At 38.5% G+C, this 24,704-nt stretch overlaps 1 protein-coding gene across 1 annotated transcript in view; it reads right to left on the bottom strand.

Moving 5' to 3' along the window:
• Positions 1-20,711, bottom strand: part of CRISPLD1 (cysteine rich secretory protein LCCL domain containing 1) — a gene marked incomplete at its 5' end in the record, with an annotated part of 41,478 nt that extends 20,767 nt beyond the window's left edge. Inside the window, one exon of the mRNA XM_082858625.1 lies at positions 20,454-20,711. Coding sequence (XP_082714751.1) covers positions 20,454-20,711 — 258 coding nt within the window. The remainder of the gene's footprint in view (positions 1-20,453) is intronic.
• Between the last annotated feature and the right edge of the window lie 3,993 nt (positions 20,712-24,704).

Raw genomic sequence — 24,704 nt, 5'->3', positions numbered from 1 at the left:
TAATACAAATCAAGGACATTCTTTTTAAACAGATCACTGAAAATATAGCTGTCCTGTAAGAAATACCATCATTTAACATGACAACAGCATGGAATGTATATTTTTATGCTACAACATAATGTTTTAAGACTGGCAATAATTCATACCCATCCCATTTAAATGCAGGTTACTCTCTATACATTTCTATTTAAATTCTAGATTGCAAATTAAGTCAAGATGGCCTAACCGGCTTCATTTTTTCTCTCTGAACTATTCATCCAGGACTAATTTAAAGCCAAGCCACACTTAAAATTACCATTTCTTTATAGAATGGGTACTTGAGGTGTGCAGAAATAAAAACCAGTCTATTTTCCATCTACATAAGTAAGCTGTTCCTTCCGAGAACATAGTAAAGTCTTTAACTGAAGTTTTATTACTAAAAGAAACATTTAGAATACTATTAACATACTTTGTCTCCAGTGACATTTTTCAACCAGTTCACCATAGTGGCCCTATCGTTTCCTGTGTGTGTGTACATAAGAAACCTTAAACCTTGACAAAGGACTTTCAAAAGTAAACCTAGGAACATATAGTCGTTTCAGCATTAAAATACTGTTTGTAAAAATCAAAAATTATGCAGCTAGACATGTACAGAAAATTCCATTGACTGCTATCGTTTGTGAAATATGGTGGGCATAAACAATTCATATTCCTATCAGAATACTTGTTATCCTATTATAATAACAATGACAGTTGCAAATCACTCAGGATTGTAGTTTTTAATAGGGTTAATATTGCTAGCTTACCAGAAGTTGTATCCCTATACATTAGGCAAAAACAGTCATTAGTAATATGACTCTTTCTTTCTCTTTGATATTGAGAATAGCTTCTCTCTTACAAAGGATTAAGTATTTTCAAATATATTCTTTGATTATTGTAAATGTATAGCTCTTTCCAGATTTACATAATTCTAAAATTCATGTCCTGGAAATCACTGACTCTTTATATCGCCAAAATTATTATTGTAGTACATTAAACAAGAGTTGAAAGCCAATGTTAATTAGTCACTGAATTTGTCTGAAGACCATTTTCTTAAAACTGAGGCTTCAAAAATATTAGTATACAAAACTAAAGTGAACAGTAGACTCTTTTTCAAATATGTCAAACATTAATCTGAACTTTTAAATTATTATTATTTTAGATTGCATTAAAGCACATGAAGTAAAGTTTTGTGATATTATCTGCTTGATGCAAATTTGTGTAATTAGACTCTTCATACATAAATCCTCAAAGATCAGAGTAGGGATGGAGATAATGGAAATCCCTTTATCCACAAAGGTATTGATAAGCACTTCTTGGTGAAGATATTATGATAGTTAGTCTACCAAAGGAAATACTCTAGGTGACACTGAAGCTGTGAAGTAGTTTATTTTATATAGTTAAGTTCAGCAATGAAAAAATATATGAGTAAACAAAGAAATTTTAACAGGAAATTGACCAGCATGATCTGATACCTTTAAATGCACAGAGAAATAATCTCCTGCCTGGAAACTCTCACATAATTTAAAAACTGTTCAGTGTCATTCTAAGCAGGGAGAAATAGGATTGCAAGATTTTCTACCATTCTCTAGAAATAATGTTTTAATTCATTATAACTTTTTGCAGAATTGATACAGCTTTACTGGATTTCCAAGATAAATGCAAAAAGAAAATAAAGGTCTTTGACTATCTTACTATTAGGTATCTTAATTAAATGGCAATTAACACCAGTCCATGACACAATTTGCAATTTAATATGGACTTTTAAAATATGCATTGCTCTCTGGCAAAGTAATAACATCAAAGCACAGTGGTGTTGAAAATGCAGTTACGCTGGAAATCCAGATCTAGGCTGAAAGTTCTGGTCTTACCTTCCTACTAAAAACGATAAATAACAATGAAATTATTTTTAAAAAACTATATAAGCATTTGCAATAAAATCTGAAAATGAATCCCACAAAGATTTGTCTTTTTAGACATATACATATGCATACAGAAAACCACCCTCACGTCTCTAAGCCTACCTCAGTTCTGAGCAGTCACTGGCTGTCAGAAGTAATGATACCATTCCAGCTTTCCATATATTGAAAATACCTTTGAGTATTGAAAATACTCTTTCCTTAGGGCTATTTCTTCTAGGCATATGCAAGCAAGGTCATTAATGATAAGTGTTTCTTTCCTTTTTTTATATAGACAGAGATAAAACTAAGCTTGCACTTGTTCCAATTATTCAAACTAAGGTTAATTAAAATACATGATACACCCTGGAAGAGTCTTCTTTCCCATTTAAATTGTGTACTTTCAAATTTATCTCTTGGATTATGTCAAGTTTGGCTTCTGTTTCCTTGTCTCTGACATTAGTAAGCTGGAGTAAGTCTCTTCAATTCCTTTTAGCTTTAAAATTCGATTATTTTGTACTTACAGTCTCTTCTAAAGTGCCCTGTATTGCTTGTAGAATCCCATGAAAACTTTCAAACATAAAATAATATTTCTGATGACAATAGAGGCTATTTCTTAGCTAAGAAGAAAAAGTTGATTTGTGATTTTCAAGACTGCAAAGCCAAGAAGGTTTCAAATCTTCTAATTATGAGTCTAGAGAACTGTTTCCGAATCACCTCTACTGGAGAAAGTTTTAATATTGTCCAAAACAGAGAAATACAACTGAAAACCTTCCATAAAACTTCCCAGTAAAACTTCAACATAATTGAATACGACAAGAAGATATTCTCAGTAAGAAGTTCAAAATGGGTCTCTCTTCAGCTTAGTCCTGAAAACCAAATGGTAAAATCTTTGAAATAAGGCACAGACTTCCACACGTAATTTTTCTACACAGCTAAAAGGAACACCAGGATTTTTCAACCAGCTCATGAATATAGAAGCAGTTGAAGAAAATCAAAGACATATAGAGCTATCTCTTTCTAAACACAACCTTTAAAAGACAATTCTTAGAGTCCGCCTGCCGATGCAGGGGACATGGGTTCGTACCCCGGTCCAGGAAGATCCCACATGCCGTGGAGCGGCTGGGCCCGTGAGCCATGGCCGCTGAGCCTGCGTGTCCGGAGCCTGTGCTCCGCAACGGGAGAGGCCACAACAGCTAGAGGCCCGCGTACCGCAAAAAAAAAAAAAAAGATAATTCTTGTCCTGTCATACCTTCTGGAAAAACAGGTTTGTAAATATCCATCATATGTCACAACATAAATCCCTCCCAAACCACTGTTGTTTTCCTACTTAAACCAGAAAGTGCAATCCCAAAATCTTATGGAATAAGCTGTCAGTGTTATCCTCTCAATAGCAATAACTTGATCTCCAGGAAAGAATTTGTTTTTCTATGGAAGTAACACATTTGACGGTTCACAAAACTTCAAATTCCAAAAATAATGCCTCATTATAAAATCTTAGCCACCTTCTTTTCTCCCCGATGGTGGAATTATCAGAACTATAACAAAGAAATAGACGTCAATGAAATCAATTAATCAATCATTCAATCTACGCTGAAAGAGTGTATGAGGTTTCTGTGACAAAGTCATCTGGTATAAAAAGCACTATGGAAAACAGTAGTACATTCCTTACAACTCAGATATTACCTCAGGTGTTTAACTTCTGTGCTTCACCTCCTTTGAAAAGGCTGTAGTTACAGGGAAAATGCAAGAGGCTCAGATTTCAAAGGGAACACCTGTGTTTCAGGACACAGAGGCTTTGCCTGGTACTGAGAAAGTAGCAGCATTACCTCAGGGCAATGCACATATTAGGGTCTCCTGTAAATTACAGAGATGCGAGGCAGATGCGGCAGAGTTTTACTTAAAATCTACTTCAAAACAAAGCCTTAAAAGTCTTTAAAAACATAATTTAGGGAATTGCCACTTCCTTTTACTAAAATTAAAATAATTTTTGGAATGAAAATTTAATGTGTGGATAAACTGACAAGATCATTTTAATTAAACCCATTGTTTCAATATTATACAGATAGACCGGATGCATGGTGTAGGGCGGATTGTCTTTGTGAGGCAGCCTAGACATTAATTCAACAAAATCCTTACATTTCTACAGAATATCTGCTGGTTCATCTCTCATCTCCCTGCCAAGGCCCTCTCAAGTCTGGCGATAACTTACCTACCTCACTTATAACCCACTCCTCAACATGGGTCCTCTACTGCTGGCTCTCTGGAACGTTAAAGTGCTGGTAAATCATCAGGAGATCTGATTCTGACTTGGTAGGTCAGGAGAGAAATCAAAAAGTTATGACATTTCTAACACTGGTGCCAGAATCATACACTGAATACTTCAAGAAGCAAGGTTCTAGTACCTGTCTGTTCATATTTCTCGGCCATTGAATCCATCAGAAATTTTCCCCTACAGGACTGTTCTTTCTTTCCCCCCCTCCTTAGTTACTTAAACTTTATCCTTTCACCAAAGTCCTGTTCACAATCACTCTCCTCTTGGAAGTCATTCCAACCACAATACATACTCCATTTATCTCACCCTTCTCTGAACCTTCTTAAACATATAATTTACCAATTACTGTATGTTCTCCTAGATCTGTTTCTACTACTTTCGGTCTTAATTCTCAAACTAGAATTTTAAATCAAAAACTGTCTCATACTTTTTCTGTGTTTTCCTAATGTCACCTAATATACCTGGCATATAATATGTTGCCAATATGTACTCATCGATTATCTCTAGCCTCAGCTGGCCTGTCCTGGGCAATAACTTGGATCAGAGATACAGGAACCTAAATTCCCTGTGTCAAACATACATGTGTGATATAAACTCCGGTGAAAGGGTGTTCATGATGTACCTAGGCTAAACAAAAGGTAATTCTTGAAAAGCTGAACTCGGATTATTTTTGTAAAGGTCATATATATCTATCTTTGTATTGACTTTGTGATAAATTCAACACTATAATGCTTTCATTATTTTTGTTGTCATTTAGGAGAGAAGTAGTTAATCTTCAAGACTATATTTTGAATGTTTAAGGAGACCTCAAAGGAGACTTCAGAAAGTACAGTACCACCTATCAGTTACTTAAATAACTGATAGGTGAGCCAATTTATAAAAATGAGGACCTATGTTTTAGTTTATTTATAGCTCATAAATTTAGATAGATATATGATTAATCTAAAAGTCAAGCCTAAAATATGCATGCTAGGAAAGATAAACTTTCATAATAAATCACTCTGCATGCATCAGTTCATATATTTAAATAGCAAACTGAAAGTAACAAGTTTTGCAAGTAAATAAAATATTAATTGCTTTTATTTATTGTACTTGGGGATGTCTTTTTAATTTTCAAAAAGAAAAAAGAGATGGGTTAACGCATGAAAACTTCTTTTTGGAAAAATTAGTAAAAGATAAAGTTTTTGGACAAATAGAAACAGAAACCTAAAATTTAACACCATTACTTCAACTTAAACCAAAGGCTAATATAAGAAACATTTAAATGCATATGTTTACATACTTTTAATGAAACTGCTATAGTAAGTTGCTCATTGTTCCTATATTGGGAATTCTGTGTTAAGTTTTCACTAATTCCTGCTTCAAGAACGATAAATTATTATGCTTCCAAACAGTCATTGAGAGCTATGTAAACCATATGGTCTCCTGTTTTCCTTGGCTGCTAGGAAACTCAAAGCTGGTTTAGTAACCATAGCATGGTCAATCAGATGTTTAGGTGTCCCTTAGGAACTTGCCTATACATTTGTCTTCAACAACTAAACAATGACTAAGAAGATGATGTAAAAAAAATACGGTTTACCAAAGTCTTCATTTGAAAATTTGAGAAAGAATATTGTGTTAAATATTCTTCATTTTTTCCCACATGGTCACTCTCAGCCACTTGCTGCCATACTCTATGTTCCAAGATGCTCAACTCTACACCCTGAGTTACTTCAGGCTCTCTTGGCTCCTGGGTTCTAGTTGAATTTGGCCAGTAGAAGACATGGACAGGAAGTAAGACGGTGAGAGGTGAATTTAAGTATGTATTACCCCCTCTTCAACCCCACTCATGCCCTGAGTACTCTGCCTCACGGTGATGGCGCCTGTGTCCTTTCATACAGCCCTACTATCAGGCTCTGGTCCTCGCCAGGCTGTGGTACCACGATTCATGCCTGGGTGTCCCCCATCCTTGTGGCTCGCCTAAGCCCTGCCCACAACTCTGCACACAGAGCCTTCATTAATTTTTTCCCGTTAAATCCTTGTTATTGTGGCATTTGTTTTCCTAATGAGAAATAGTATCTGAGAATAAAAACATCTCACAGAATGTGTATTAGTAAGCTGCCTAACATATTACCTGATACCTAATATATCTTAATAAATGTTCTCTTATTCCTCTGTTCCTCTAAGAATCTGCTTCATTTGCTGCGATTCACATAATCTTTTTATGGCACATTGTTAATATTCACGAGACTAAGGAAGAAATTTAAATCCCAAATTTTGAATGATTAAAAAAAGATAATCACGGTCACCTAATTTCCAGTGAAAAAGTAAATTTCTTAGAATTCAAATTTAACACACTGTTAGTTATAAAATGAAGTTTAGAGTAAGTTATGCCTGGCTTTGCTTTGAATCTATTGACAATCAACTCTATAAGTCAGGACCTTTGTTCCCATTAAATTTCCAGGATGGTATTTCCACTGAAGCCTCCAAGTAAGTACCTGTGTAGTTTAGGCTTAGTTTAGTGTACACACACACACACACACACACACACACACACACACAGGAATAGTTTAAAAAGTGTTAATAAAATCAAAGTTTGGAAATCCTTTGTAATAACTGTATAACTTACAAAAGTCAAACTAATACCAAATTATGTCAAATAAAATGCTTCTTCATAGGTATGCAGAGAAGGAAAATGTATAGGGCTATGGTGCTCAAGTCTGCCACGAGTCGCACTTGATAGAGCAAGATTATTTTCATCTTTTCAGCTGTTCTCACAGATCATGACTGCCATGCCCTCTTCTTTGAATCAACTGTACACATATTCTCATATCAACATCTTATCAGTTAAGGTTCTCATCATCCAATGCCCTCAACCACGGCCCCTACCACACATTGACTATAACGTCTTCCAAACACTATTTCAAAATGTACCTCTTCTAAGAAGACTTTCCTGGTTACTGCTTTATTCTGAAATACTTTTAGATTTATATACAGTTTAAAATATATTCATTTGTACTTCTTATCACACTCTGATTTACATTTTGAAAACAGTTCTCCAGCAAAAGCCATGGCATTCTGATCATTGTGTCTCCTGGAAGACTCTATCCCTACTTGCTGAAGGGTCTGGGCATCCCCACTTCATGAGACAGCGGTGTCCATAACCCAATATAACTCTGAAAAGTCACTAAAATCCAATGCTAATTTAGCCACTTGTCATACTTATTAGAATGATTTTACCCTAACCAAAAAGCTAATGTACTTAAAAATAAAACATAAACACTTTGAAATGAATGCTTTTGCAACTTTCTAATAGTATTTTCTTGTCAAAACAAATCAAATCCTCTTTCATTCTGCCCATTTTAGAATCACTGTTGAAAATCCAATCATCTTTTTATTTTTTCATTCATTCATTCCATTTTTTTCCCTTTCAACTAGCATAAACTGAGCTTAGAGCATGTGTCAGCCTCTCAGCCGGGGAAATGCAAAACTTACGAAAGCACAGTTCCTTCCCACAAAGGAAAGTAAGGCTAGAGAAAGAGACAAGGATGTAAATAAGAGAGGCAAAGGCAGGTAGGAAACGCTGTGGAAGCCAGGGAACTGGGGTGAAGTGCACCTAACTCCGTACAGGAGGGTTTAGACAAGAGCAGATTCGTCTTTAGAGGTGAGTCTTGAAGGAAGAGCAGAAATTCACTAGAGAGAAAACGAGATGCACATAAGTCATTCTAACATCTGCAAAAGCAACAGGGCTTGGCAAGATCCCTACAGCATAAAAAAAAATCCAAGGTATATGGAATAACAGTACAGATGTTCCTGTGAAATAGCACCGCTTTTTATTTGTTTAGATGTATTCACTACGTTCACGGAATTCAGTTCACAAAGCTCTTCTCTCAGCCCTTTCTTTCTAGACAGGAGTTCTGATGCTTTTATTCCATCTTCATTCAAAAGTCTCCCTCCCCCACCCCTTTTTATCTCTTTGGTTTCCTGCCTCTGGACAACATCTGATCTCACTGTAGCTTCTTTTGAGCATATCAGTCAATCTTTCAGTATTTCAGATTTGGATTTGCCATGTCTTCAGCAAACATAAGATATAGTTTTATATTTTATTCCCCTGTTTAGATGGTTACTTTGTACTGTTTGCTTACTTTGTACTGTTTGAGTTGCAACAATAACGCAAAGGGGAGAGTTATAAAGAGTAACTCCCATGCTCATTCTTGGGTCTTACCTAATAGCTCATTATCTGATCTAGTTGACCCTTCCCAGCCCCACACTGCCACCTCCTTTCTTGCTCGCTTTGGAATTCTACTTCCTTCTCACTCATATGGCCTTTAGAGTCTCTCCTGTCACTGACTGCACTTCACTTTCCACCATCCTGCAGAACTGTGCCATCAGCTAAATTTGACATTTCATTTTCTACCCCTCCTCCAAGCTGATTTAAACCTTGAGTCTTGGGGTCATTTTCTACCCCTCCTCCAAGCTGATTTAAACATTGAGTCTTGGGGTCATTTTCTACCCCTCCTCCAAGCTGATTTAAACATTGAGTCTTGGGGACTCTTACTGTTCAAGCTTCTTTATCTTTGTGGTTTCTAAGCACTTCATGAAAGGGAGTGAAAAGGAGTTTCTATTTTCCTGCACTAATAGCTAGAGTTGCTATAAAAAGGAGAAGGTGAATGTGAGAGTTGAGACGAAAAAGAAAGAATCTGGATCCTCGCGTCAACTTGTCTTAATTTAGACCTCGCTTTCTCCGGAGAGCCTAAAGCTTTCTACTCAAAGTTCCAATCCCAGACAGCAGCTGCCTCTTCACCTGGGAGCTGGTTAGGAATGCAGAATACTGGGGCCCACCCAGACCTACTGAATCAAAATCTGTATGTTAACAAGGTTCCAGGGAATTTGTATGCACAGTAAAGTTTGAGTGGCACTAGACTAAAGAGCCCCTTATTTCTATTCCCCAAATCATACCTAGCTGCTTTCCCATGAAAAACACTTGCTACTCAATTTCCTGACGTTTGATTTCAAATTTTTCTTTGATTAGAAACAAAATATAAAGCATTTAATATAGACTATTAAGTAGATTGTATCCATATTCATATATTGCCTTTAGGTTAATGAGTTTCTACTAGAGAAAATCTGTTGCCTTTTTCCCAATAAGTTATATCTAAGCAGTTGACTTAATTGCACCTCATTGATTCTGTTAACTAGTTAAAAGAAAAAAAAAAAAGTAAGCTTCACTGGATCATAGTTCCAGGTTCTTACATTTGGTGAGTTTAATAACCCACTAATCCAAGTCACATATTTGGGTCATTCCCATAATTTAATTTTTAGAGTTCCCATCCAACTATGTGTATTTAACCTCACTCTGCAATTTGAACCTCAAACACATTATTTGCTCTATATCTGTATCTGTACTTGATCTGTATTATGTACTATCTGAATACTTAAAAAATCCACCGCCCTCCCCCCACCCGGGCTAACATGCCTTTAATGTCTTTCACATCTCCAGGAGCTGCCTAGTCAAATGTCTTCAGAGGTCAAGCAAGTGACACCACATGACGTGGCTGGAAAGAGTGGGGTGACCTATGGCAAACTAGAGAAATCATTACTTTAAACCTTCCTGCTTTTTGGAAATACTTTACTACTACTTACTCTAGTAACACATACCCTAGTAAACCTCTTCCCTATCTATTAGATTTTGTAACCTAAAGCATGGTGAACCAAATGAACTTAAAGTACTTCCAAACATCTCATACATTTGACTTCACAGAGATCTTTAGATAGTAACTCCAAAATTACCATTTCATAATATCCTATCCTCACACCCCTCCATTCCTGCCTTCTCAATCTCAGCTGACGATCTTGCTACATACTTCACTGGGAAAAACAGAAGCACCACATGAAAATTCTTTTTCCATGAAATACACCAAACGACCTGCTTGTGTACCTACAACCTCAGCCTGTCAAAATAAATGAACTGACTTTGGAGTTATATTTTCTCCCTTCCATGTCAAGTGCTTTCTCAACTTGTGCATTTCCATCAACTTACAAGCATGCTCTTTAAAGAACAAAACCAAGAGCACTGCCATATACCCGTGTAGCGCTAGCTAGTTCCATTTCTCAGATCTTCACAGCAACGGTATCTTGAGGAGTTACTTAGTTCCTTCTCCACTTCCCCACCTTTCATTCTCTTCCTCCCACTTCAGTGAGACTTCGGGTCATACTCCACCCCTGAAACGACTCTTATCAAAGTCACCGGCAGCCTCCGTGTCCACAAAACCATTGTTGGCTTTTCTTCCTCTTACTTCACTCCTCAGCAGTATGGAAGCTGTTGCACTCTCTTCTCCTGGCTTCTGGGACACCAGGGTAGCCTGTCTTTTCCCCCAACCTCACTGACCACTTGTTCTCAGCTTCCTTTGCTAGCTTCTCCTTTCTGCTCAACCTCCATATGTTGCTGGGCCAGGGCTCAATTCAAGGCATTCAACCTCCGTCCATAAAAATCTTCTCAGATGGTTTTGTTCAGTCAGTTAAGATGGTCCCTAATAGCATCTACATGATTTCCACATTTTTATCTCAAGTCCCACCTCTCCACTGACCATTAAACTCAACTGAGGATGACATGGCATCGCAAGATAAGCTTGGCCAGAAAGAAACGCCTGATTTCATGGCCACCTTCTCCTTTCTGTTTCTCCTCCTGTCTCAACGAATGCTTCAACTATCCACCAACGTGCTTGAGTAAAAATCTAAGATCCTTATCCTTCACCCTTCACATTAAAGCTATCAGAAAACTATCAGCAATACCATCTAAACATACCCTGAAACTACCCACTTCTCTCCATCTTTACCACTGTCACCCTGGTCTCAGTCACTATCATCTCTCACTCAGAAGATACCAGTGGCTTCCTAACTATCTCTCTGCTTTCAGCTGTGACCCTCCTGCAGCTCACTCTCCATAACATAGAGTAATTTTATGAAACAGGAAATATGACTGGGTCAATTCCTTGCCAAGAATTTTCCAATGACCTTCCGTTTCACTCAAAATAAAATCCAAATTTCTCTTCACCAATGACCCAAAAGGAATTCTCACCCCTGCTTATATGTCTACTTCATTTTCGAACACTTTCCTCATTTCTAAATAAAATTCAGCCACCCTAGCCTTCTTTGTGGTCCCTGAAGACTCCTACCTCATTCCTGACTTAAAGACCTTTTGCCCAGTATTCCTTCTGCTTAGATCTCTGGAGCTTTGTTTAGCTGACTCCTTCTCGTAATTCAGCTCTCAGCTCAAAAGCCACTAACTCAGAGAGGTCTTCCGCAACTGTTTAACATGTTAGCTCCACCTTTATCATTCTCTATCATCTCACTTTGCTTATTTTCATTAGTTGTTGAACTTTTTACACACTAATGTATGCTTCAGCACCAAAAAACGGTGCCTGGAACAAAAATGCTCAATCAGTAGTTGTTGAATTAAATGTTTTTCTAATCACAAATTTATCAATGAGAATAACAAATTGTTTTAATCAATTATAAATGCCTTTCTGTAACTTCTTGAAATTATGAAGACAACAAATACTTAGAAAAATAAGGAAAGGGTTATTAAGCATACTTACTGTAATACCTTCACCAGACAAGTCATTACCATTTCAATTTTCACATTTTCTTCCAATGAACTAAATGTTTTATGTTATATATATATTATATATATATATATATATAAAAGACATAATAACATACAAAACGAGCATAGATTTATGCTAGTTTCATAAACTTTAATTCAATTAGTCAAAATCATCAAAAATACGAGAATTTAAATTTTAAATCATGTACAGTTACGTGGTTGTATAAATTCCTAAAAGAAGTATGTGAAAGAACAAAGCTGAACGAGAGCAAAGAATGTTCTTGAACTAAACGTCACTCTTAATTGTGATTATAAATGATTATAAATGACCACGTTTGCTTTTAATGAAGGCATTCAGTAAAGGTAACTACAAAAACAATTAAGCTAAGAAATTGCATTTTCCTACTGACCATAATTATAAGTTTGGGATATGTTCCCTAACTAAACTACCTCTTCTAAAACTAAGTTAAAACTTTTGGTTAGAAGAGAGTTAAGGCTGCAGAGCCCACCTGGCCCAGAGGAGGTGGTTCATTCTTCCTTGAACCATCCTAGGATCACTATGATGCCACCCAAACTGTTTTATCAGACCTCCAGTGTGGCCTCCATATCTCAGAATTCAAGGGTCCTCATTTTACTTGATCTTTGTAAGCAACATTTAACAGAGTTGATAATCCTTTCTGCCTTTCTTCGCTTGGCTTTCAGGACATGTTGCTTCCCTGGTTTTCTTCCTGGTCCTCCATTCCCTTTGCTGCGGCTCCTCTCCTTCCCTACATCTACACTGTAAAGTATGTCGAGGGCTCACTTCTTGAACATTTCTTCTTTCTGTACTCATTCCCTTGATGATCTCATCTCTTCTACTGCCTTTAAATACCATCTAAATTCTGATGAATCCTAACTGTATGGTCCAGATTAGACTATATATATCTAATTGCATACATGACAAATTCACTTGGATATTTAAGGGAAATCTTAAATTTAATTTATCCAAAATTGAGCTCCAGCTTTCTCTACCAAAAGCTGGTCTATCCACATCCTTTCCTGTCTTAAAAAATGGTAACTCCAATACTTCCAGCTCCTCAGGCAAAATCTGTACAGCCACACCCCACATCCAAAATCTGTCTGTGTTACCTCCAAGATGGAATAAAATCCCAACAACACACTCCATGATAGTGCAACTAGTACTTAATGAACAGGAACTGGGCCACTGACCTGTTCTGCTAAAGTTCTCACCTTCTCTTGTTTTTAGGGGGGGTGGGAGAATAGACTGGAGGTGAGCGCAGACCACGTGGAGAAACAGCAAGCACCTTTATCCTGGGAAGCAAGGAGGCAGAGTTTGCTTCCACCTCCTCTCACCTCTTGGAATTGGGTTGGCAAAATGGATATCAGTAACCTGATTTCTAGAATCTCTGTAACCACTCTGAAGTCAGTACAAGTTGAAAGTTCCCCATCGATATTTAAACCAGAATGGAAACTGCCACCAGTTTTCAAAAACCGCAGCCAGGGCTTGGGTGGGTTTAGACCTTGCACCAGATGCAGTAACTCCCAGCCTATTGGCTGCCTGGCTGGCCAAGTCAATTGCACTAGTCTTGTAACAAGGCTTCCTTGAATTTATCAATATTGATGTTGTGACTACAAAGGAGTTTCAGTGTGGATTCACACCATGCCACTTCTCTTCACCTTCAAGGCTACCATCCCACTCCTAGCCACCATCAGTTGCTGGAATGATTGTTGCAATAGCCTTGAATCCCTGCTCACACCATTGCCCCACCTCCCACCGCTTTAAAGTCTGTTCTCAACAAACCAAATCGATTCTGAGTAAGTATAAGTAAGACCATGATATTCCTCTGTTCAAATGGCTCAAATGGCTTGTCACTCAGACTCAGAGTGAGTCTTTAAAATGACTACAGTGATGTGTATCTGTTCTCCTCAGATAAAGCTCTGACCTCGTTTTCTGCATTACTTCCACACTCACTCTGTGTCAGCCACATGGGCCCCCTTGCTGAGTTGGGATATGAGGATCTTTACACCTATTCCAGGAAAGGAAGAATGTTTGTTATGTTTACTGCTGGGTCCTAGACAGTGCCTGGCATTTGATAAATTCCTAATACCTGCTGAATGAAGGAATAAACAACAATAACAATTTTAAAATTTTGACACTTTTCTGGCTCTGGGTGTTCCACTCTCCTAATGAAACTGCTTGTCGTCTCTTGCCTTTCTAAGATCCTAGGTTTGCTGCTTACATTTAATGAGGAATCTTAATCTCCCAGAACTCCAGGGTAGTAGAACTGAGCTACAATGTCACTACTAAATTCAGTAGAACTGAGCTACAATGTCACTCTCTTCCTATAGGTACTGCCATCTACAGTGGAACTTCCAAAAAGGAAACTACATTAAAGTGTCAATGTCTTTAAAAGAACAAAAACGAAAAAACAAACAACTATGTATCAAATTAAGGTTTTGAAAACTTTTAAATTCAGTAGAGGAATAAACAAAACATAGCTTTATTGTATCTAAACAACATTAGTGAAGTAAACAACATTAGTGAAGTAAAAAACACTTTAAGAAAATTAAATGTTATTTTAAATATACAATAAACTTTAAATAAGAATAACATTCTTTGAAGCAAGAAAGATATTTCATGTACCTCTAAGTGCATATGGATTATACTGTACATCATTAAGAGATGCAAATATTTAACTTTTGAAAGCTACCAGACAAGTGCCAGTATACAGAGAGAAAAATCATTGTTTTAGGAATCAAGAGTTGCAATAAAACCTTCCTGATAGTGAATTCCTGCCACTTTTAGCAATGTGTAGACACTGAGCTTTGGTAAATAAGTTATGATGCCATCATTTCATTCTTTGCATTTATTCTGGATATATGTCATTGGTGGCAAATAATGTCAGAAAATGTGAAGTTACGAGAGTTGTTTTGTGAGAGCAACTCACAAGCTAAAAATCACTTTTTCAGGCTTGGATTCATGCTACAGAAAGTCAGAAATAGGGCAGAACTCAGACTAGCATCACCCTGTTCAGCAAACTAGGTTATCCCCTGTCCAGTTTCTGGAATTATCTGCTGCACTGAAGCACAGAAGAAAAATATCTGGATTTCCAGTGTTAAGCATGACCATATAAAGAATATATGTGACAAATGGAACTAAGCCATTGTTTGCATCAATATGTACCATGGACTGCAAGTACCACTGGCTATTTGGCTTGGAGCCTCTGGTTGCCCAGCAAAAGGATAAATATCCAGATATATTTTGTGCTACATTTGGAAAAATGCTGTGCAAAGTTTCTGCCCCTAGTCTCACCATATGTGAAGTGAGAGCAAGCAGGCACAGAGCAGAGTATCTGTTAACGGGGGGATGGTGCTGGTGGGATGAACTGGGAGATTGAGATTGACATATATACACTAATATGTATAAAATAGACAACTAATAAGAACCTGCTGTATAAAAAATAAATAAAATTAAAAACAGTTCTCTAAAAGACATGGAAATAGTTATAATAGTGGGAAATGGCTTATATAATTAGCATGATATAATGACACATGTCATTTTTAGGTAACGTGTCCTTATGTTGCTAAAATACATTCTAGACTTAGGTACGCTTTCTATCACAGTGAGCTATTTTGGATTTTAGCCAATCAATAAGTTTTAGAGGCTCTATTAAAAATTTGTTAGAAGGGGTAAATACTCATTAATTTAATTATGTAATTAAATGATTATTTAAATTAATTTATTATTTAAATTCCAGAGCATTTGAGTATTATCTCAGCAGCTCTATATTACAGGACGATTTTTAGTATAGCATGAATATTTTTAAAAAAAATCCTGGATTATTTATTCCTTCATCTCTGGTATTTCCAGTTTCCATGTCACTATCTCTGGTGTTGGTGATATCCTACCTTCCGGAACTTTTATTATTTTAATTCCCCTTTCTCACCTGTCTTTCATATTTATCCATATATAATCTTACCTATTCTTCCATCCCTCCCTTTATTCAACACATATTTACTATCACTCAGCAATGTTCAGTCAACAAATATTTACTGAGTACTTCTTTGCATCAGGCACAGGGTTATAAATATAAGCAGGGTACATCCTTACCCTTCTAGGAATTCAGTCTTGGAAAGGGAAATAGACACGTATATATCGAATTGCAACAAAATTTCAATACTATAAATAGGCTTGAATAAAATCCTTTAGGAGCACAGAAGGAGTGGGGCAGGGGAATGAGCGCATCAGAGGAAGCTTTACAGAAAGACAGAGTCTGAGCGCACTCTTGAATTTGTCAGGAGGAGACAGGATGCACAGGCATTCCGGGCACAGAGGAAACTGAACAAGCAAAGAGGCACAGAGGCATGAGGAACACCACCATCTCTAAGAACAGTGTATATTTTAAGTGTGAACACAGATTCAAAGATACGCAAAGGAGTTGAGGCTATGGGGCATACTGGGCTAGACCTTTTGTAAGTTATTCAAGGTGGGCTTTAGCTTGCGAGCAGCCAGAAGTTCACAGAAGCTTTGGGCAGCTGAGTGACCACCAGAGATTTGTCTGAGGGAAAAGACAGACTGAGTAACAGAGAGGAAGGCGGACTAAAGTAGAAATAAAGTAGGACTAGACGGTACAGTCCATTGCAGGGGAAGCTGCGGTACCCATCACGGGGGCGGTGGAGGAGGGCGAGACCACGAGCATCCGTTAGGATGAAACAGAAGACATGGATTCAAAAGACATTTCTGAGACAGTATCTAGAGAATCTGGCAAGTAACTGTGTATTTATGTTTGTGCGTGAATTTTACGTGGAAGTGGGTAGGGGGAATGAGAGCAAGGCAGCAGCTGAGGATGTGCCCAGTTTTCTTTTTGTTTGTTTGTCTTCTGTTTAGAGAGGACTAAGCCGATGTCCATGACATCCAGGGAGAAAAGTAGGACCGTGGGCAAGGATGGAACAAAAGCAGCTCATTTGCTTTTTAGAAATCTTAAACTTGAAGTAACTGGGGAGTCAAATTACATGGAGAGGACCCAGTGGGCAGTAGGAAATAGGGAAACAATGCTCAAAGAGGACTGTTGGATGGAGTGTCAACTACAGAGCCATCAATATACGGATGGTATTTAAAGTCAAAGGAGTAGATAAAGTCCTGTAGGAAGGGAGAAGGCCGAAAGTGAAACCGTTGGGGCCAAAAGTAAAGTTTTAAGAGATGAACAGCAAACAAGAATATGCTGAAGAAATAACCAGAAAAATAAAAGAACCAAGTGATGGGGTCAAAACCCATGGAAAGCAAAGGCTTGAAGAAAACTAAGAGTGTGCTCAACAGGGTCAAATCTCTTACCTCATTGCAGCCTGTGGGTTTTATATTCCTACCTTGATTTTACCGATGAGAAAAGCATGCCCAAAATGATTGCTGACCGTCAGACTTCGCATACCAGTAAGCAGCAGAGACAACACGAGAACCTAGGTCCAGCGCCAGTGTTTTTTCCTCAAAAATCCATTGCCTCTTCAGTAACAGCTTCATTTGATGACCTAAAAGCCCCAGTTTTTCAATGTATCCTAAGTTAAATGCTGGTAATCTCTCTCCTTAAGTTCACTGGTTTCTATCATTAACAACTCGTTTCTCCCCTTCCTGATTCTGCCACAGGGCTTTGCTTTCATCAACCTATTCTGCTTCTAGTTTCCTACAACCAGCCTGCCACTTACTCCATGTGTGTTGGTTCCTCTTCTTCTAACTGAGAAATGGCCTCCACTCTTGGCCACAATTTGTGGTCCTGATCACCTTCCAGGAACAACATAAACCTCATCTTCCCCACTGATTAACTCTCTCGCCTAGGAATATTCCTAAATTATTCTCCATTATTCTGTGCTCCCCTGGCATTATTCATACACGTGAACAAAGAACTCTGTGTCCTTGCTCACTTGAAAATTTTCAAATATGTCTATTCTTTCTTCTCAATCAGCCTATAAGCTCTTCAAGGGAAGAGGTGACCTTGCAGAAGCCATTTTTAACCCTATTAAATGAGCATTAGAGTACGGGTAGCATTGTGATGTTAATAAACGTGGATGTGACTTGGCTGCCGGAGTTCAAGCACAAAGAGTACACTAAAATAAGCACCAAATGTAAATAAGGTAACTGGCTATGCAAATTTTTAACGTAATATGACACATAGAGTGTAAGTGGCCAAAAGTGGTGGCACTTATCATAGGGCATTGCAGATTTTATAGGAAGTGGCTCTTCAGTTAGTTTTTAATTTTGTTTTATCAAAATAAATACACTTTAAACAACTATTTGAACAAATTTTGTTTTCACGGGTTGATCTACATCTGTACTTCCATTATTACTATGTAAGCTATAAACCAACAGTATTTCAAATAAAACAGTATTGTTCATTTAGACTTTTCCATAAATACGTTTTCTAGAAAATGTGTTCCAGTACTACCACTGGGAAATAAACTCCTCTGCAGCCCAGTTATTGGCCAGGACATAGTTCCAGTACTAACAGTATCTAAGGGCAACACAACATAAACCCTGGCTGGTTTCTGAATCTACATTTCAAGGACAGAATGAAACCAGTGAAACTAAAAAGAAACTCATATAAACATCCTAGACCAGACATCATACAATAGGCAGTTATTTTCTTTGGAAGTCAGACATGAAAACAAATCACAGAATGTTCTTTCATTATTCCCATATTACTTAAAACACACACACATATTCTCAGATTTCTTTTTGCGGGTTTAAACTCTCAAGTTCTTCCTTATTTTAAATAAAAAGCAACTGAATACCTATCCACATGGAATAAGCATACAGTGGCCTACTTGGAAAAGCTCCATAATTGGCTCTTTCTGTTTGAAAGCTCACAGATGAAGAAGTCATAGAATTTTGTACTTTGAACAAACACTTTAAAATACACAAAAATCAGAAATGTGAGACATTACGGATGTCATATCGTGCACAGAATTTTGAAAAGAGCGAACAATTTCGTCAGATATTCTATTTAAACAGTATAAGGAGACATAAAATTAGTTATATGTCTTAGTAACATTTACTGGGACCTTGTAATTGCAATACGTCTGATAATGAGCTAAACTTTACACAGGTCATCTCATTCCTCACATAATCCTCACAACAACCCTCTGAGGTGAGTGCATGTACTAGACATGAAGAAACTGAAGTAGAGGGAAATTTATAAGCTGCCTACAGTCACCTAGCTAGTATCAGTGCCAGAATTTAAACCCTGATGGCCTGATGTTTGGGCCCTGATTCTTAATCTCTGATGAGTTCTCTTGAGTGCTACCTACTTTCTTTAGGGTAAAATATTTTTCTAGAAAAAGTTAAAATAATATAATGAAATATTTTGTAATGGGTAATGTTACCTTTGAATTTCCATGTTTCATGAAAATTACCTAAATAGAGAATACCTATCAAAACTAATATAAGTGCAAAAATAAAAGTAAAAACCAGAATGTGTTCAAATTAACTGTACCCTGCAATGTGTCCAAAGGAGAAATGTTAGCACCACTGTTCCTTAAGTTTCCGGTCACCAATGATTATTATCAGCCTTTGCTAGTGCATTCCTAATTCATGCAAGTAGTATAGATTTTTGAATTTTTTTCTGAATATTTAGGGTATGAAGTATGCTAATATTAATGAGTTATAGTCTTACAAGAGTAATAACTAATAGTCTTTAAAAAGTAATTTTGTTTCCCCAACTTGCTAACTTACTCTGAGTGAATATAAAGTTATTACGGATAAGTCACATATTTTTATTTAATCCTTCACCCAGGCTTATTTTCACACGTCAAAGTTCACAAACAAATCCAGAAGAAGAAAAAAAAGCCATTGCCAAAGTATTCCTTAACAAAAAGCAACCACAGAAATGTACACTTTACAATATGTCATTTACATACTTCTAAGAAACAGTGGCCCATTAGAAATGATATAGTTTGCAAGGCAGAAATAGAGACACAGATGTAGAGAACAAATGTATGGACACCAAAGGGGGTAAATTGGGGGGTGGTGTGGTGGTGGTGTGATGAACTGGGAGATTGGGATTGATATATATACACTAATATGTATAAAATGGATAATTAATAACAACCTGCTGTACAAAAAATAATAAAATTCAAAAAAAATGTAGGGAAAAAAGGTAATATGGGGGCATTAGACAGTTAATAAAAATACTCTTTTCTAGAAAAAAAAGAAATGACATATATCTATATCTATCTACCTATGTATCCATATATGTATATCAGCCATCTGGAAAGCATCTTCAAATTATTGATCCTTGATTTTTTTCAGATCCACCATTCATAAGAAGATTCCATCGGTTAGGAATTAGGAAACAATTATTCTAAGTCACTTAAAAGCAAATACACCAACCATCAGCACTTTCAGGATAGGAATCTTTCTCCTAAGAGTAGAATTTAAAGTACTTAGTACGAACATTAGACCTAAAGGTATTTACTTCTACTCTGAAATTCAAGAGCTCTTAGAATGAAAGGAGCCCTAATAAAAGAGTATGCGGAAGAAGATACTCTTGAAGAAAATCTTTTTTTTTTTTGAAATTTTATAGAGGATGAATAGTAAAAGGTTAAATACTAGCATGATGGAATTTAACCATGGAAGCTAAAAGCATTATTAAACATTTCTATGTACATACCATTTGAAAATTTTTCTTACCATATACTCCATATTAGAGGCTGCTGGATACACCTGACTTCGTAACTTATTATGAAGGTCCAGGATACTCTGCATGTCATTGTCCGTGATGGCCCTTTTCCCTCTTTGCTTTGCCATCCACCACTCACCATCCTCATCCATGTACTTTTCCAAAAGTTTGTCCAATAAAGTGGCATTAGGAACCACCATGGCTGGAATTGCTCTGGCCATGAATAGCACTGTGGTTACTCTGAGCCACTCCCGCGCAGTACACTTCATAATGAATGATCTCAGGATGTCCCCGGGAAAAGCTCCAAGAAAGGTTCTTCCACTCCGTCTGGCTATAAGGACATGCAGTGTAATTAGGGTGAAAATCCCAGCAGATATTAATTTTCTAATAACAAAACTAATCCAACAGTTACAAAGGGATGGAGTCGGTTTGATTTGTTTATATGATGCCAGCAAATGGACATGCACTTTTTGAAATAAATTTTCTCCCATCCATGTTTCCTCCAGAGGACTTTTCACAATTGTTTCCACAAAATAGACCGCAACATTTTCCAAGATAATGTGCATGACGCCAAAAATAAATGGCAAAAGTAACCGAGAGGAGCCAAAGCTTGAAAACAATTTCTGAATTACAAAGCTTTAAATGGCTAGATATTACATACAGCCTGCAAAGCGTATGATGTCCCTAGAATGTTTTATCAATCAATCCAGAGCTTCACGTTTCTCTCGCTGTTTTAAGGTATTATCTCAAGTGTCCCATCTCTGGTTCAGAATGTCAACGAAATTATGAAATTGAGGGTGAATGCTGTAAAGAGGTACAAACTGTTATTCACACATATATCCATGGGTACTTCTAGAGGGACCCCTGAATTAATGCGAGTGAATAGTTACGGTCGCTGGGGGAAGTCTCTTCTTATACAGCCACAGGTCAAGAAGAAAATCTTTATTTCCTAGAAAGTGTGTGCCTAACCTGTGGCCCGCACCCGATAAAGCCAACAGTACGCGGGCAGCTTCACAGCCTCTCCTCCCACCCGCCGCAGGCGCGCACTGTTCACCTAACCTAAACCAAAGGGCGCGACGGGAGGAGGTGAAACTCACAAACTCAGAAGGAGCTCCCACAAATCTCCATCGTGGCTGCTTTCCGAGCAGCCCACCCACCCTCAGTGACCGACCATTCTCTGCACGTTGATTTTTTATTTTTTTAAGTTGAGTTTAAGAAGCCAATAGTAGATTGGAGAAGGCGGTGCGGTTTTAGAAATGCCCTTACCTCTCCAGCGTGAAGTTCCCTACGAGAGCTGAGCCGAACAAGACGGCCGGCTTCCCGCAGCCCGCACGCACGACTGCACATAGACAGCCCGGTTCGGGCAGGACCCGGGCACGGCGCGTCCTCGGGCGACGGGGGCGCTGCCTGCAGGGGGACGTGGGCCCCGGCCTCCGCGGCTCCTCCCTGGACCTGGAAGGAGGAGCAGGCAAAAAGTGCTCCAAAGTTAAGAGCCCGAGGCTGGGGCGGAACAGCGGCTGCCCGGTTAGCTCTCCAGGGTGGGCGCCCGAGCTTCTCGGAGCCTTATCAGTCGGCGCGAGGGGCGGGGACCCGGGCCGGGCTGGGCGGCGAAGGCTGGAGAAGACCTCGCTCCCCCGCTCGGTGCAGCCGCCCCGCGCAGAGCCAGGCGCCGAGCGCTTCCGCCGCTTCCTCGAGCTCCCGGGCATTTATTGCGGTCCTAGCGCGCGCGCACGTGACGTGAGCTCCCGCTCCTCGCCCACCCCACCTCTGCCCGGCCCTGGACGGGGGCCCGCGGCAGGAGCAACGAGAGGCCGCCCTGCTTCTCCCCACGCCCCTCACCCCTCGGCCCAGCGAAGCCGGGACACTTGGCCTTTGTGCGTGTGCTTTGGGCTTCAGGGACCCGGGCGTGGAAGGTCTGGACCCTGTGGGAGGCGTATGCAAGGAGGCCCCCAAGTCCTTCCGCCCCTCACAGCTCCCCTGCTTTCAGAGGTCCTTCTCCTAGTTCCTTCCTGACTCGATGCTAACTAAAATGGCTCTAACAACCCTTACAGAAAAGGAGCTGCCCCCTAGAGGGCCTGCGGAGAGGGTGGAGGTGGGGTTAACACGTTGGGTTTTGGCGATTTAGAAGGAGAACTGCGGCGGGAAGAGGGGACTGGGGAGAAGGTAGGCTGGGGAGCAGAAGTCTTTTCCTTTTATTTTCTCCAGGGCATCACTTCCATTATCAAGACCCATTGTCTAGAATTGGGAAGTTGTTCTTTTTGGCTCCGTTAAAACCTTGATGATGATGACCAAATGGGGAAGAGGTTTCATAGAATGGTGGGTGATCTGTGACTCAGGATTACCTGACAGTTGAGAGCTCCACTTCATGCATAAAATGCGTTGCATTCGGGTCCTAAGGTGACCACAGAACTTTTTTTTTTTTCTAATGATGTAATCATTTATGGAGTTGATATGAAGGGTAGCCTCAGTTAATTTATCAGCGCTACCTTGACAGGAATTCAAAATCCAAACCTAGAACTGATAGTGAACTGAGTCAGTTTCGCTGTTGTTCACGCTATACTTGGAAGTAGGAAAATTACTCATTTTAAATTCACAAAGGCTCACCCTAATTAATGTGGTGCTCTTCTACAGGTATGTTTTTTATTAAGCATTTATTTAATTTACTTACCTTTGCTTCCCTTCTGTAGTGAGCCATGAACTCAATTTTTTTTTCTCTAAATGCTAGCGTCTATGGCCTATGGTCAAAGAAAGTAAAACATTCTGATAGTAATTCCCAAATCATCCCAAGTTGCAACCTGTCTCTTTCCACACCACCCGATTACACTTTATCCGATCAAAAAATTCAAATCTAAACCTCTGGTGAATGTGAGACCTTCCTTCGTCTCACAGTACAGAAAAGAGACAAAAGGGAAACATGACCTATCAGAAGGGCACAGAAAGTGAAGTTTTGGTGCACGTACCACTTTCACAGAAGGTGTAATTTTGCAATTTTGTAGCAGCTTAAGCACAAAAAAAGACTGACATTTGCACTTTTCAGAGTTACTTATAACTCTCATGCATTGGTTTTCCTTCCTGGAAACTGATGGAAGACCCCAAAGTATGTGGTAAAAGAACTGTCATTTGTCACATCGGATGAAGAACACGTTTATATACTGAAATTTTAATGTGGTATTGAAAAGTATACTGAGTATCAAATAAAAAACAGTTAAAAGTAATAACATTACTTGAAACATTTTCAAAGAGAATTTAAGTTGTGAAGAAGGGAATTGAGATGCTAAGAAATGAAAAATGCACTGACTCTTGAATGTTTCTATCATAAACCTTTCCACACAATATACAAATCAGACACCTAAAGGCTTACATTAAAGAAAATTAGATTTGGTTTTAAGGTTTTAATTCCAAAACTTTCTCCAGGTAAGGGAAAAAAAAAAAGTTTGTATTCCTTGTCTCAGTCTTTCTGTCGGCTTCCAATTTGGTACTGCAGGTCATATTTTTATATAAAAGAATTAAACATTCACAATATTAAGTATTAACACTTCAATAATACATCGTGTCATGTCTGATTTAATATATATGCTGAAAATGTCATCTTCAAGAGTAATCAAACACAATATCCTGGAATACTCAAAGATGATAGTGTTCACTTTTTAATTTGTTGTTGAGAAATCTGTGTGTAGACAGAAGAAAATGTCACAGAATTCATGTAAAAGGGGCACTTTGGTTTGTGGCTAAGGCTGTTACTTATAAAGCCACAGTCGCTTTTAGCATTACTACTTTCTTGTGGCAGACACTGTTGGTTGCCGAACCCAAAACCAGCCTCCCACCCCCTTTCTTCCAAGCCCATAGCCTCCAATTTACTGGGGGTGTTTGCCCTCTCACATCCTCTCAAACTGGCATCCTTAGGAGGTGGATGTTGATTGGTCAAAGGCAATCATCACACTCCATCCCTGTTACCAGTAATTGACTTAGCATGGGCTTGCCTTGCAAACTTGGCTACTGAAAAAAAGGAAGAAATCTGCTTGGGGGTGAAGAGAAGGTTGGCAAGGGTTTTCTTGTGTGATAAAAAGAGGCAAAAAGAGGAAATGTCCGTTCAGGCACTGATATATCAGTTTGTGAAATTGAAAGATGCACCTGTAAAGAGGGACAAGCCTGAAGACAGACTTATCACCTTGGCTGAGCAGAAAGGCAGATAGTGCCTGAGTCTCCCTAACACTGAACAATCATTGAACACCTAGCCTCTGTTTTTCTAGCCATAAAAAGCA

The sequence above is a fragment of the Leucopleurus acutus genome (genome assembly GCF_964270905.1).
Source record: "Leucopleurus acutus genome assembly, chromosome: 17".
NCBI classification, from domain to species: Eukaryota; Metazoa; Chordata; class Mammalia; order Artiodactyla; family Delphinidae; genus Leucopleurus; species Leucopleurus acutus.
This window is presented reverse-complemented; position numbering and strand designations above follow the sequence as displayed.